General features: G+C 40.0%; 1 protein-coding gene across 7 annotated transcripts in view; it reads right to left on the bottom strand.

The window, feature by feature from the left end:
* Window positions 1-328: 328 nt before the first annotated feature.
* The window catches only part of INO80D (INO80 complex subunit D), a 72,324-nt gene continuing 56,487 nt past the window's right edge, over window positions 329-16,165 (bottom strand). For all 7 annotated transcript variants that reach the window (XM_019446272.2, XM_019446269.2, XM_019446270.2 and 4 more), the window contains 3 exons: window positions 14,486-14,703; window positions 13,640-13,797; window positions 329-12,521 (listed from right to left, as the gene is read on the bottom strand). In XM_019446272.2, the coding sequence (XP_019301817.1) occupies window positions 11,356-12,521; window positions 13,640-13,797; window positions 14,486-14,703 (1,542 nt within the window). In that variant the 3' untranslated portion in view covers window positions 329-11,355. The remainder of the gene's footprint in view (window positions 12,522-13,639; window positions 13,798-14,485; window positions 14,704-16,165) is intronic.

Genomic DNA, 16,165 nt, shown 5'->3' with positions numbered 1-16,165 from the left:
GCATGAAGTTCTTCTTATACTTGTGAAGCTATGAAAATGAAGAGAGAAGGGGCTTCTGATTAAATGAAATAGAAATGCAACTTCTGGTTGCATTTCAAGGTCAGATACCACGTTAAACTCACTTAGGCTTTAACGGATCTATAGCTACTACAAATATTAATCGTTGTTGGTCTAACCATAAAGAACCATGAGTACATCTCCCTGGAGTTCTTGATAAAATACATTAAAGTAATTACTCTACTTAAATAACAATGGGGGGAATATGTGTGCCCTGGATTTGCAGCTTCTATGTATATCCAGGCAAAGGAAATTATACCCAAAACAAGGCTACTTCACAGCAAGATTTATTAATACATCCAAAAGAAAGAAAGAAAAATCATTTTGTCACACTATATACAGATAATACATACAGTGTTTTATACACATATTACATCAGTTTTTACACAAGAAAAATATACATAAAAATGTAAACTTTTGTATACAAAAACCCTTAAACAAATTAAACAAGGACCAGATAACAAAAGGAGACCAATCCATTATTATTTCATCAAATTTTTAAAACAGTAATACAGTACATTCATTGAGATATATATGGAAAATGTGAGCCATCTCTTCATGTTTAAAGGGAAATTACAAACCAAAAGCCCATCGCCTCCCAAAATGTGGTTCCCACCCCACCCCCCCCCAGCAATACCATACTCAATGCCATAGATACGCTTTTCCGTTAGAACTGGGCAGCAGGGGGATGGGGGTGGGGGGGTGGGGCTCTTACCCAAACCTGCCAACCTCCTCATCTTGCTCCTATAGTCTGTGCAGAAACGAGTGGCCCCTTAGCTTTTGTGCATATAACTAAGCTTCTAGCCACTATTCATGCAAATAGAGAGAAGATTCTCAGTTTGTAAGTTCCCTTTAAGCAGCTTTTTTTTTTTTTTTTTGTGAATAGTTTTAATGTATGGCCTGTTAAACATACTTGTGTGCCAAGGTGAATGAGAACACTGAAAAAGAAGGGCTTTGAGAACCGCTAGTCCTTGCTACCGTGCAGTTACTTGGTAAGAAGAGATTTTACAACTGTGCAACCTGTCACTTACTGGATTCAAAGATGTTACCACCTCACCTCTGATTTCCCACTGCAACTTGGTTTCAATTCACACCTCAGGACTCCAGTTAGTACCCTACAATTGCCAAGAGGCTTTCTGTTAAAGGCTGCTTCTGATATCAAGTTCCAGCTAAACTATTCCATGAAATCCCTCAAACCCCAACCTCTCTGTCTTAGTGTTCAGGGGAACTCTCAATCCACTGGTTTTTGTTTTTGCGTTTTTTGTAACGTCTTACAATGGAGGATTGTCCATCTATGTTTATGTTCCTCTCTCTGTGAGGTCTTGAAATGTAATCTGCTGCCAACTCATCACAAAATAAAATATTCAACGCTTTTTTCCTTAATAGTCTGTCATTCGGCGTGTCAAATTGATATACTAATGAAAACACCTGAAGTTGTGGGGAATAAGAAATCTATGGCAAGTGCATGCAGACTTGGAGCTCTTTTAAAAAGAAAAAAAAAATGTCTGGGAAGACCTTTTAAGTAAATAAATGCAAAACATGCTCAAGACAGCTTCAGGAGCGCTGCCTTCCCTCGAAGTTGAATTTTGAACAAGGCAGAATAACAATTAGGTGATATAATTCCCTGCAGCTAGAGAGTAGTTAACTTCCCCCCCAGGCAAAATGATCTCAGTGATCATTACTTATTAATGAAAGGAAGAGGCAGACTGGTGAATTAAGTTGGTCCAGAAGATGGTGGATGACATACACTAATGGAAATGTTAGGATTGCTTTATAACTGAAATAAACAGGCTGGTTTGTGGTACATCTCCATTTCAGAGAGAGGAAAAATGCACAAGGTTCCTCAAGTGAATCTCCAGCGCTCTCTCTCTTTCTCCTATGGGACAGATGGCATTTTAAAAAATGACAGTCTCCCTTTCAGTTAAAAAAAAAAAAAAAAAGTAACAATAAAAAGGAAAAGGAAGATAAATAAATAATGTGTGGATGTCTTTAGATGAGACTTTTAAATGTTCTTTTAAATAATTTTCGATAATGTATTTTAAATCATTACATACAACTGCCACTGCAGTGACAATATTCCAGTAGGGGCAGCATTTTGCTAAATGTAAAAGATTGCCATTTAAAACTCATACATATACATGTGTATATACAGTATATCAACACTATTTATATACATATATATCTGGAAAGCAACATTTCATTGCCTTTGAATATCTATATATCCACTCCCACAATATGAGACATACTGTGTGAGTATATACGAAAGTATATGTACACATGCTCCAACATGTATATATACACTTTTGTCTGTGTGTGCATAAGAGCTTTAAAGGCACAATATATAGGGATGCAAGTGTTGTAGAGAGCTGCAGCAAAGTTAAAACAGAATGTCACCAACGTGAAAAAAAGTCAAGAGGAAATACAGCAAAACTCATTACGTAAGAATTCATTAAAGCAGTTTCGTCATGAGTAAAAGGAGTTAGAGAATTCAAGAGGCATATGCGTGACTTTGTACGCTTTCCATGAAAAATGAAAATGGCAAATTTGTGGCTAAAACACAAAGTAAACCAAATTTTTAAGTGACAAATTGATGACGGTAAATGAGAAAATAAACCTAACACTGTTATCAATTAATAAAATCATAATTATGTTCTTTGCCAATGTGAGTAAAATGTCCCAAAATTATCTAGGTAAAACTTTCAAATGCGTTTTGTTTGACTGTTGGTTTGCTCGTTTTTGAGACAAAGACGAATGCCCAATCCTCAAAACTACTCTAGAAACTATTACCAAAACTTACATCTTCTGGAAAATTTAAGAGCTTAAGATTTTTAAAAGAAACAACTGAGGAGTTAATGAAATATGCTTAAGCCAAATGCTTCTGGCTAGAAAGGCCATAATAAAGGGGGCGGGGGGGGGGGGGGGGGAAGTACCGAATGAAGTGTGATGAGAGACTGATTTAGAAGGCAGTGAAAGTCTACGGCCATACCACCCTGAATGCGCCCGATCTCGTCTGATCTCGGAAGCTAAGCAGGGTCGGGCCTGGTTAGTACTTGGATAGGAGAAGGCATGAAGGTGAAGAATAGTGGAACTGGAAAGTAAGAATAGTTCTAGCAGGAATTCACTTATAATAACCATGAACAAGACTATCATCCAAAGGACTTTCGTCTTAGGATGCACTGATAATGTACTCTAGACTGTCACCTCCTCTTGCTTACAGAATAACCCAGAGTTTTCCAGGGACGGATAATCTTGCTTCACAAAGGCTGTTTATCTATTACACACACACATTTAGGGAAATATATGTATATAGCTTTATCTATACACACACATATACATACGTGTATATATAGATTTATACAAATGTATAAATAAACATAATACTTTTCAATCTTTCCATTAACAAGGCAAGTTCACATTCAGCAAAGTGCCACCACATCCCATATACACATCTCTGTACAGATATACACAAAAGGGTCTATTTTCACCCTTCAATCGGGGAATTTATTCTAGCAAATCCCATTAACCAGTAACTGAAGGGAGGAGTGGCACCGAAACCAACCCCCTTCTTTCATTTGCATGCATATGTACAAGAAATATGCAGATTTTTTTTTTTTTAATCCATAAAGCAAGAGTGAATGAAACTGGGAGATGCAGAAATACAACTATAAAAGGAACGACATGTAAAGCTCTCCTAGGCCTTGACTATACCTAAGATGAATGAGGCTTCAAAGAGAACTACAAATTCAGGTGTAGTATCAGGGGTTGTTTTGACATATTTCAAAGTACATGATTTTTTTTTAATATTAAATATAAATGTGATTGGAGCACTTAATAACAACTCTAGTTTGGGCTATCTGAGACCATCAGATACTCCAGTAATTAATGTATAGCAAAATGACAAAACTCAAACTATAGGAATGTATCTTTTTTAAGTTCCCTATGAATCAGGTAAAAGTCAAGGGTAGCATAATTTTTCCTGTAACCAAAATACGGGGGCCGGGGGCACACTCACTTCATAAGAGCACAAATGAGTAAAAAAAAAAAAAAAAAAAAAATTTGATTTTTGGAGATAACTAAAATCATCCCAGCTTTGAAATATGCATGGTGAAATGATCCCACCAACTCTTTCAACAAAGCAGTCCCTTCAAAAAATGGCATTCTTTAAAAAGAGCCTATACTTTCCTTAACTTTACCAAGAAAAGATGTTCAAGATTTTCTAACTCAGAATATGAAGAGATCTATTATTAACATAAAAAAAGGTTCAACGGATCTGGTCCCATCACCCCAGTAGATAAACACAGCTCACGTCTGGGTTTGCATCTCTCTCTCTCTCTCTCTCTCTCTCTCTCTCTCTAATTTTTATGCTCAAAGGTGAGAGGCTGGTCTTAGAACCTGCTGTTTCTCACGTCATTTTAAAAACATAGCGTAATATATAAGTTAATCAAAAGTTAAAAGAAAATGCACATGATATCAGAGATAGCCTTTTAACGTAAGATAGCATAATGAAGAACTTGGTGTATTTATACTACAGAGACAATGAGAAAATAACTCTGATAGCCCCCTCTAAATAGTCATATTTCTACAATACATTCTGTTACCTTCCTCTATTTTCACCTAAGCACACATTCACCTCTCCCACACACGTGCCCCCCCAATGTATATTTTTGCATGTGTGTAAAAACACAGACAGAGACATGCACACGAGTAATTTAATTCTATTTTTAAGTCACAGTGGGAATTCCTTAGTGAGGAGGGATAAAAAGTTCCTGAATAAGACACTGAGAACATCTAGATTTATTATTTTCTCTATTTTACTTCCCAACTTACAGAATAAACTGTAAATTAAAGAATAAATCCATAGGAAATAAAGGAGGTCTTAAAAACTTCAGTTTACAAATTCCAGCTACAGTAGTTGGGAGCTTTGCTTGATCTATGTATTTCTATTTACCCTGTAACTAAGCTTCTAGCCATCTGAAGTGTAAACCACAGATCAGTTACTAAAGAAACACGACGCCCAACAGTTCTATGAGCAGTAATAAATGGTCTAAAGGTGTTCTACGTTTTGAGGCCCCAGGATATCCTTTTATTTTATATATCTGCAAGGTAGCAAAGGATAGCTATACACCTTGACACGGCAGAGATCCAGTGTAAAAAGGTGCTTCACTAGTTTGTTTTGTAAAAAAAAAAAAAAAAAAAAAAAAAAAGCTCATATATAATTTTTTAAGCTATTAAAACACATAGGCAACATAATTCATTACACTCAATACAGCTTTAGTATAAAACTTATAATTTATGAGGTGATGTTAATAGTATAAATTAATATACCTTTTCTCTTAAAATCTACAATAAGTATTCTGAAAGCTCATCGGGGAAGGAAACTTTTTAAATAAAACTTTTAAAGCTGTGCGTGGTGGGAAAGGACTGTTTGCTGAAGCGGAGGAGAGCCTGAAGGAGAAAAGGAAGAGTCCTACGCAAGACACGGCGGGCTATGAAACCAAATGTTTTCTCTTTCTTGCGCTCTCTTCAATGGTGAGTCACCTTTAGTTTCTTTTAAAACTATTTTCTTATTTTAAAAACTGCCCTAATTTCCACAAGGAATCCCTGAGACATACTCAACACTGTACAGCGAAAAGAACGATCACCGTGCCGAGGAACTGATTCCAACCCTTCTGAGCAGATGAAGACAATGTTCCAAGCACCAGATTTCCTGTCACTTGCAGGCTAATCTGCTGGAGCCCCCTGGGCCCGAACCAGGCAGGGTGGAGTCCTTTCAGGGCAAATCAGTCTAGTCCCCGAGCAAAAGCAATGGTGTGGCGTTTAGCTGCACTGGAACCTTCCGCACTGCATCCTGACATTTTTTTCCAAGGGGAACTTTGGGTGCATCTAGAGCTTACTTCAGTGGTCCCCAGCTTAAACACACAAGTAAGAACAAACGAACAAGTGCAAGAGGCGGCTTCTAGTTCTCTCAGGCCACGATCAGGACAGATCAGGCCGTACGTGTGCATACTTGAGAACTGGGGGCAGGCGGAGGCAGGCAGGCAGGAGGGAAGAGGGGAGGAAAGCTGGGCTGCCCTACAGAGCTTACCAAGAGTTAGAAAGCTTTTCTCTTGCAACATTCTTTTTCAGACTCAACTTTAGATCACCAAAAAACTCCGCCACTCAAAGTAGTCAGACATTCCCAAGACTTGGGAACCTAGTTTATGGTCAAGAAAGTCACACCAAATTTGCTCTCTCTCCGAAATGCCACGTGTCCTTTATTGGCTCTGTTGATCACAGTGCAGAGAGGGGAAAGCTGACAGAAATCAGAGGTGAAAGGAACGAGAATTTTTGCTATTGAGAAATGAGGCTAAGTCGGCCCCGCAATTTTTGCATTAATGACACTGGCTACTAGGAGACAGAATTATGCACTTGTGTTTTAGGTTTTCTTTCCTAACTCACTAGTCAGGGGGAAATGCTTAACAGATACCCAAATATGTTCTTCACTGGTATTTTATGTCAAATTTTTTGAAAGATAGCATTTAAAATGTCACTTTAATCTACTAAACATGGATTCTTGTTCCCTCCAGAGTATGATATCGGAACGCTTATAAGGCTCAAGATATTAAGAAGTCATTAAACTGTTTTACCTTTCTATAGAATGCCAGTGAAGATTCCATATTTTCAATGTTTTGCGAGAGGGGAAAAAAAAAAATCTATGTTCTATCACATGTATACTTCTACCTCCCACCTCACCCCCAAGAAATGTATTTCTCATCGGGAAAAAAAAATCCTTGGAGTGATGTAGGTGTTAGTGATGGTTTAAAAGATACAGATGAAGACTGTTCAGTATGACTACATTTTCTTTTAAGGAATCCTTTAAACTGCCTCATTCAACTGCCGAGTTCTGTTGACCATTTAGAAGACCCCTGGATCAGATTACTCCACATAAAACAGATTAAAAACACAACTTAGTAGAATGCTAAAAGGCTAAAAAAAGAAAGGTTGAAGAACCTGAAAACTAGCTACCTAAAAAAAATTTTTCAAATGCAGTCGAAACTGATTATATAATTAGTGTTATCAATATCTTCATCTTTTTGCAATACCAGTCCACAACAACCTACTGAACTAACTCGGAGAAAGGGCGACCGCCTCATACAAACACTGCTGATCCAGCCCGAGAACCCCTCGCAAGGGGGCAGGAAGGACGACAAACGTAAGGGCGCAAGTTACAACGAACTGATTGGAAGGGGGTGTGCTTGGTTGGCTCAGTCGGTAGAATATGCGACTTGTGTTCTCAGGGTTGTGAGTTCACGCCCCATGTTGGGTGTGGAGCCTACTTAAAACACAAAAAACTGAATGGTATATTGGTCAATAGAAACAGAAATTCTTTCACCTAAGAAGAAAGCTTACAGATCGGGCACGTATCACAGACACCATTTCCTTCCAAATCAAAGCACTGTCTTTGCCTCTGGGTTGCGATGGTGGCCTGAGAACGAGCTCTGATAAGGAATAGCTTTTAGTGTTAGTCACAGAAAGTGAGGAGGCTTAGCTCGCAGTTGAGACATTGGGCTTATCGAAGAAATAAATGGGCTTATTGAAGAAATAAATCTTATAAATAATTATTTGGCAAAGATAAAGTATTAGCTTTCTTTAGCCTGACACCACTCAAGACAGTAACTACAATCTTAAGGAAAAGAAACAAAGAAACACATCTTCCAACTTTATCTCCATACCTACTATTTGCTTCTTATGAAATTATAATCTTTTCATGGAGGGACACTAGACACACCGCACTGCCTGCCAGCATGAAATTGCTCAGGAAGTCACTTATAAAGCAGTTCTATCTCACGTGGTAGGTTACTAGAGGGGGAAAAAAAAATCCTTCACCATATAAGCTTTGTGACGATAATTACAAAATTTTTCCATTGCATAGTCTGTCATTTGGTGGGTTAAGTGTAATTGCTATTTACTATTGTGAATTGTTACTAGCTACATAACCTACGCAGATGTGCAAATTACTAAGCCATTTTTACAGAGAAAAAAACAATGTCTTAAGTACTTTAATTAAAATAATATTAACAATTATGTAGAGAGAGTAAAGGAGAGAAAACACATCTTTTCTTCGGATGCTATAGATCACAGCCAGTGAGTATCATTCGTTAGAATGGACTTCAGATTCTCAGAGCACAGAATGTATCCATTAACTGCAGCAACTCTGTAAATTAAATCACATTAACACAATCTAACTGGCCTTTATAAATGGTCCCAAAGAACTGCAGAAATAGAGTGACCCTTCTCTGCCACTATTTCTGATGAGTTTCACCCTAGAATAAAAAGCTAGCTTCCACCTAATTAGGACCTTACATACAATCTGTTTTTGATTCCAGTATTGCCTTATTATAGTATAGTGTAAGTGCTATTTAAAAGACACTAATTTTCCTGTTTCTGGAGGAAAAGACAATTCATTCCTTCCTCTACACATCAACAGCAAACCTACTACTGATAGACGAGAATTGCTCTGTATCAGCTAAAAGAAAAACGTAACAGGTGTCTCTGGGTTCACAGATGTTCTTCTGTCTTCCAAAAAGGGACTCGCAAGAAACTGCAAGGGCAAAGCAAATTGCAAGCTTGGATATTTGTTTTGCAGTAGATGAAATGAGAGGACAAATTTGTTTTTTGCTAATTCCTCAAACCTACACTGGTACTTTCTACGGGTGCCCTTTCTTCAGCTATCACTGTGGGCGTCTAAACAAAAATGAATTTACTCAAAAGTTTTTGGTGTGAAGCTGTAACTGGCAACATTCCTGATCATTTCGTGCCTCCTTATTAGAAAGCAGGAAAGGGCTTTTAAATGCACACAAAACAGAAAATTGCGAACAATAAAATGTGCAACTTACTGCAAACTCAGTTTTGATAACTGAAGAATTTTAAGCAGCTACCACGAGGGACAAATAGCCAGAAAAGTTCAAACCGACTCCCCATGACTTTCCCTTTGCTGTCAAAGAAGGGGGCCGATAAGATAGTGTCCTGCTCTGGTACAACCTTGGATTAGTACACGATGGAGACTAGACCAAATTGCTGGGAATGGACAGTTATCCGGCGAGGATTAGAATGGGAGGCGAAACGACTGGAGCAAACTAAATGACACTTCTGAGCAGAGGTAACTACTCATCATCATTTCATTACAGTACATTAAAATAAAAAAGCTTACTAACATAGGTCCACAGGTGAGAAATATTCAAATTATCTGCTCTCACCGTTCAGAATAGAAATTTATGGTGATACCAAATATAATTTTGCTTTGTGACATAATTTATAATTTAGAAATTTCTCAATCTGCAAAAAAGGCAAAGCTATTAAAAAATAAATCTTCCAATTATCATGATTAAAAAAAAACTAAATATATTACAAACATATTTTTGGCCCACAAAAAGAAACTTCAATAAATACAAAATAGGGCGTATAATGATTTCATACAGTCATGGGACATTTCCCCTCCATAACCTCAGGCGCATGGCATCTGCATAATGCCTGCTGATCACCATCATTCCTTTAAAAAGCAGAGAAAGAAAAGCTTTCAAAAGAAGGGAACTGGTTAGAATTAGCATGGCATAAAGAGAATACATATAGGAAGTAGGAAAATACATCCAAATCTTTACCTATTGAAAAGGAATTCAGATCAAATATTCCCTGACCAATGAATTATTATATCACATCATTAATAGATATGTTCTCTCTACTCATCTTTTAAAATATATATATGTAAATTAGACTAGACTCAGGTATAAATAGCCAATGGTATCTCAGGGGATGGTGAAACTTCTCAGCAAAAGCAGAAGAGTACAGATGACTTTAAAATCTAGTTCCATCCTTGGGAAGGGGGCAGGGGAGAAGGCAGGTAAAAAGAAACCTCACTTATTCATTTCCATAGTCACCAACTTACTAAACTACCCAATATAATTTTCAACCCTAAAATCTCGGTACTTTAAAACAATTTCTGCAACTTAAATCTATGTACTTAAATTGTTTTAAAAGTACCAACAGGGTAGGTAAAATTTAGGTCTAATTTCCATATTCTGCTTTGAAAGAAACTTTAAAATGTGTATCCTTCAGATATTACACGTCACTTCACAACTGGTACATTGATTCTACAAGTGTCTTCAACATTTTACAACTCTTACCAAAGAATCACTACTGTAAACATGAAAAATTCAAAAGTAAAAGATGGACCAAGGAGTTCGGAGACTCCATCTTTCCAAACGTATCTGACCTAGCCTGCTTTTCACATCAAAATATGGTCTTTAATTACATCTCGTGAATGTATTCCATGAGAGAGGATGGAGAAACAAACACCTGTCTAAAAAGGCAAAATAACCACCAGACCTCAGAATCTCAGCAACCCTGCAGTCACTCCATGCTTTTTGTGACATCCCCACGGCCCCGACATGAATTCAGCTTCTCGTGTTCTTGGATAACTTAGCGGAAGAGGGTTGTACAATTCACATCACCAGACCACCACCCTCTCTATTTGGGAAACTTCGTTAATTTGGTGGGAAAGGATGACCAACCTTATTAGGGTTGTGAGACGTGGGAAAGGAGAAGTAAGAGCCTTATTCTACTTGTTAGGAAAGAAAAAAAAAAACAGAAAGAAAGAAAGAAAAAGAACAACAATGGGACAGCTGCTTCCTGCCCTGCACAAAAACACACACATGGGCACACACACACACACACACACACACACACACAGGCGGTCAAAAGACTAATAATGTTTTTCTTTTTAATTGAACATGATCACAATTAGGAATGGAATCCTGGCCTCGTGTGGTGTTTAGCAGTTGGTGCTAAGTCAGAGCCTTGATCTGTCCCTACACACCATTTGCTGTCTCTTACACAGGAACTCGATGAACAGGACCATTCTATCTAGAACCACCTCTGTAAAGACCTGGTAATAGAATGGAAAGCATTGATCTGAATACTAGGAAATAGTAAAGGGCACTGGTAATCTGAGGTATCTTCCACTTCTAGGACTTGCTGCTAAAAATCAATTCTATCCAGTCACTGTGCTGAGCCACTAAGGAAACCACTGGGGTAAGAGTGAACCCGCCGGGAGGGAATGAGCACCAGTGCAAAGGAGCACATGTGAACACTGAAGCGAGGTCCACTGCAGGGTTACTTGTTTAACTGGAAAAAGGAGTTCCCCTCTAGTCCCCATCTGTTATTTTTAAAATCTTCTTTAGGAAAAGGGGAAAGGGATGATCAACAGGAAACAAAGATAGAAAACACCAGGTTCCCCACCTGCCTGCAAACACACAGACACGCTCAGTTAGGGGAGGTAAAGGGAGAAGATGCATTATTGGTACTTGTAGCTGTGGCACCTGTTACCGTGAAGCCTGTAGGAGGGGCTATAGAGCTGTGGCTGGGCTGCAGGTCCTTAGGAATGCCACTGTGAGAACTCAGCTGGTGGCCGAAGGCTGCGCTGAACTGAGGGAGTTGCTGCTTGGGAGAGGTGGAGGCCATGAGTTCAGCAGAAGGCCCCATGCCACTGAAGCTGGTCTGCGGTAACCCCGGAAGCACGCTGGAGCTGCTGGGGGTCACGGTGGCGAAGGCAGGCTGTGTGGTCTCTGAGTTCGAAGTGGTGGGTGGCGTGGATAGGGAAGTGGAAAGAAGATGTCCATCTGCGCCAAGAAGGTTGCTAAATGGAGAGGGATCTCCAAGGTTGACAGGGAGATTGCCCCAGTGAGTTCTGGGGTTCACGACTCCTCCAAGTGGCACCTCGAGTTGGGTTGGGAGCAAGTGCTGCGCCATGATGGGCATCTCTGCTGAAAAGGTAGCTGCCATATTATCACCAGAGTAAGATGTTGTGTGGGGAGAGGTGATATGGTCACTGTAGGGAGACGGCACGTGCTCACTATCATAATGGCTTCCATGGGGCGAGGAGTGTGAATGATCACTGCTGTATTGCTGTCGTGAGGTGATTAGGTCATCTGCCTTGCTCAGCAGCTGGGCAGGATGTGGCCTCTGGGAGGCATGGCTGCCATCATGTAGTCCATGAAACTGTCCTGGGAAGGCTCTCTCCCCAAGTGCACTCTGGCTGATCAGAGTGGCAGAAGTAAGGCCGACGTTGGCTGGGGCAGAGAACTGCCCTTGGATCTGCCCTGCCAGGGGTGTAGGTGGGTTAGACAAGGTAGCAGAACGGAGCAGGTTCTCATCCAGCTCTAGACTAGAAAAATTATCATGTACTATGCGCCCATTCAGTAGCTCCCCTAGGTCTGTGTTTACTTCTCGGCTCAAGGACTGAATTCCTGAAGCTCCAGTACCTGTGGAGAACACCCCTATTCCTCTCTCTGACAGCTCCTGGACTGGCACACCATCTGACTGGGTAAGTACCCCAATGGTACTCAGGCACTCAAGAGAAGTGACAGCCTGCAAGGCCCGCTCAAGTTCCTCGGCCTCTTCGGTAGTTGGAAGAAGGTCTCCGTTCTTTCCTGAGCAAAACAAAAGCCGTCAAGAGAATCAGCAGAGTCGTTACGTATGCCACACCACAAAAATCCTCCATTGGAATTATCTGTAACAGTATTCTATTAAAGAGAGGCCCCACGGAAAAGGGAAGCTTCCAGGGACTAGACTGGAAAGAAAGAGTGAAAGAGTAATCTGCAGGGCAGGCCTGAGAGGTCAAGCTGTCCTGCAGCCTGTATCTTCAGTTTACTTACAGCAGTGTCTAAACCCAGCTGGCCAAAGCGTTAAATTCGTAAGGATTCTTCTAAGCATTACCGACTTAAAATGCATGGTGGCCGTCTGATTACACATGTTTTTACCTGAAGTTATGTCAAAATCATTACAACAGAAAATATATCATATTGGTTCGGACTGGAGACAAAAAGCCATGCAAGAGTCCCCTCGGTGCTTCTGCTCCTGAACTCTCTCCTCCAGCAGGAGGGCGGCCGTAGAAGACGGGAAAAGAGAGAGGCGGCGCAACCGGGAGCTGAGCACTCACTCGCACTCAGTCCTCTCCAAAACGCTTCTGTGTGTTTCCCGCTAGTCCTGCTCCCCTCATGCCAGTTTTCGAGAGGAAAGCCTGGGGGCTGCCACTGACTTCGTCTCCAACATTAAACATCTCTAGAGTTAGGAACTTGACTAGTCACCAGAAAAATATCCAGTTTTTAATGGTGAAAGAAACTTTCTAAGGGCATAAAAGGTTTTCCCTGAAAGCACCACAGAACTGGTGGGATTAAAGCAAACTTCGTTTTAGAAAAGTGCACTTCAACTCAAGTACAGGGTGGGGTACTGGAATAGGACGAGTTCTAAAAGGCTTCAGTAAACTCAAGCTTAAGATGTTTTTGTTGAAAAATAGAGTAAAATGACTCATTTGAAAGGGACAAAGTTAACAACCTAACAGTTGAATGATCAACCTACTAAGCCTATTAATTTGGCTAGTTGGACAAACCGCACTCCTCACCTTCTGAAAGCAGGGTAAAATCGGTTTAGCAGGGTTGCATTTTCTAATTACGGTGGAAGACACTGTGTGAGGAGGAATACTTCACAAACACTATTTCCCTTTTTAAAAACTCATTCAGCCTTCTTGAATCAAAAAATTGAGCCATACCTTCAAAAAAATCAAAATCTTGTAAGTCATCAGGCAGCCGTGGCAGGACGTCTGAAAAGTCCTCCTGGTTCAATTCCAAGTCATGTGGAATGTCAGTGATCTCATTGGCAATGTCGTCCGGCAACTCATCAGCACTCAGCTCCGGCGTGGATGGGCTCCTGGGGAAGAGGACACAGTTGGCCCCATCACACCCCTTATCCCTTCACACCAGTGTCCCCAAGACACGTTCGTCAAATGTGAAAATGGGAAATCCTAGCTTAAAATGTCTCCTTTTCCTACTTCCAGAAAAGGAAATTTACAAGCAAAAGGAAGACCTGACCATACTCAGTCACATAGCCCCCAAAACCTTCACCCATGTAGGAAGAGAAGGCAACCATTTCGAGATAGCTTTACCTCACATTAGAACAAATCACAATTTTGTGCATTGAGTGTGTCTTCATACTTTTTAGAATTTCAAGTCTAGTCAAATAGTAATTTTTAAAAAGTGAAATGGACAAATAAAACTGAAATGTCTAGCTGAAACAGAAGCCTCATTCGACTGGTCAAAATGCTTAACTCCTGCCAAAATCAGTAAGGTATCAGATTTCTGACGGAACATTTCTGTCGAAACATATATGGAATTTCTGCTAAAGCAGAAAAATCTGAGGGCAGACAATTAAATTCTCAATTTCAGCATCTGCTTTCTGTGTTACAGTCAAAAACTTTATTTCAGATCTCACCCAGTCAGGTATTTGGTAAAAATTACATTGAAGACTACAAGGTCTAGGCTCGTCTATCGAATGGCTTCGGGGGCCGAGCTGCAACGCTACAGAGATGATGCTAGGTGTTGTGAGAACCATCACTGACCGGATCTGAGCGGTCTCCACTGGCAGTGAGACGCTGGTGGGCATGCTGAGGTTCCCTTGGGGGACTGCAGGGGGAATGGGTTTTTGGGGTCGACGAGGTCCACGCCGTCTCTTCTTCTTGTGTTTTTTGGTAAGTGCAGGAGGCTTGGTTTTTTTCCTGGGTTTCCTCTGCTGCTGGTGCTGAACTTTACGGGAGCTATCTCCTCTCAAGAAATTATCCTTTGAAATGAACAAATGGGTAGTTTTAAACTGAGAATGTTTGGGAAAAGCCTGAGAGCTATCTGAAAAAATTACTCCCATCTCTTAACATTCTATAGAATGCCTAAAACATACTGTATACCTACAGCAAATATAACCATAAGTAAATGAGTAAAGAATTCATTTTTTTAACTTAATTCAAATTAATCCAAATCAATACATACAGTTCACCCCACATTTAAGGACACTGTGAGATTTTGGCAGGCCGAGAGGGAGGTGTGGGTGGGTAGAAGGAATAGGGGGAAAAAAAAAAAGACACTGTGATAGGTGTTGTAGTGTTTAAAAAAAAAAAAAAAAAACCAGAATGAATGCAATGTAATTGCATTCTCAAAAGAACTTACTTTTTCATGGAAAGAACAAGAATATAAGTATACATAAATACAGTACAGAGAAAATAGGGCAATAATGGCATAAATACCTTCCATGCATGTACAAAAGGAAAATCAATTACTTTTAGTTTTGTGGGATTAAAAGATAAGTAGGATTTTAAGTCACTGGGGTAAGGGGAAGATCATTCTATAGTAATGACACTCCCAAGACAAAAAGAACAGCAAATAATTGGGTATGACTGGTGCTTGGGCTATGGTGTAATGGAGGATGGAATATAAAAAGTAAGCTGTAAAGAAGTTGAGGACCAGATCACGTACGACTTTGATTACCATGTTCAGGATTTTCAGCTTCATTTTATAGGCAATGGGAAATGATTTTTGATGAAAGGAGTAACATAACTTGACAAATGCTTTAAAGGGATTCACTACGCTGGCAGCAATGAAACAGACAAGGCAAGAGAATGGAGGCATTATTTCCAATCAGAGGGCCATTTCAACAGTCAATACAAGATAAATGGCTACGGGCAATGTGAGTGGGAATGGAAAAGCAAGGTTCTGTAGGGACAGAATTCTCAAGATGTGACAGCTCCTTGGATGAAGGGAAGAACACTCTAACACGTCTCTCTAGGGTTTCTAGGTTGGGAGACTGTTAGATGATACCATTAGTTGGAACAGAGCACACAGCAGAATATGGACTCAGAAGAGAAGTTAAGGAATTCAGCTTGGCTCCCATATAATTTGAGGTACGAAGATGTCCCAGGAGATAGAGGAGGAAATGGTATGAGGGATAAAGAAAGGGATGGAGATGTAGCTTCAGAAATCATGACACCGTAAAAGCCCTTCAAGTAATTTACATGGACCAGGGAGACAAGGTAAAGAGAGAAGACAAAGGGACCGCAGCTTTATATAACTGCTGCTACTCACTTGAGTGAACAAGGTAAGAACCAGCAAGGAGGAACAAGAGATTAACAATATAACCAGCTTTCTTCATCGGCCACCCTTCAATCTGAATACTGCATTTCATCAGTTCCAAGGTACATTTTAGTATTTCTGCAACTGGGCTGCAACTGCTGTTGGCCCGGTGATGGTCATTA

The sequence above is a fragment of the Panthera pardus genome, unplaced genomic scaffold (assembly GCF_024362965.1).
Source record: "Panthera pardus isolate Hobbes unplaced genomic scaffold, ASM2436296v1 HiC_scaffold_10, whole genome shotgun sequence".
Taxonomy (NCBI): Eukaryota; Metazoa; Chordata; class Mammalia; order Carnivora; family Felidae; genus Panthera; species Panthera pardus.
The sequence above is the reverse complement of the archived record's forward strand: the minus strand, read 5'-3'. Positions and strand labels throughout refer to the sequence as shown.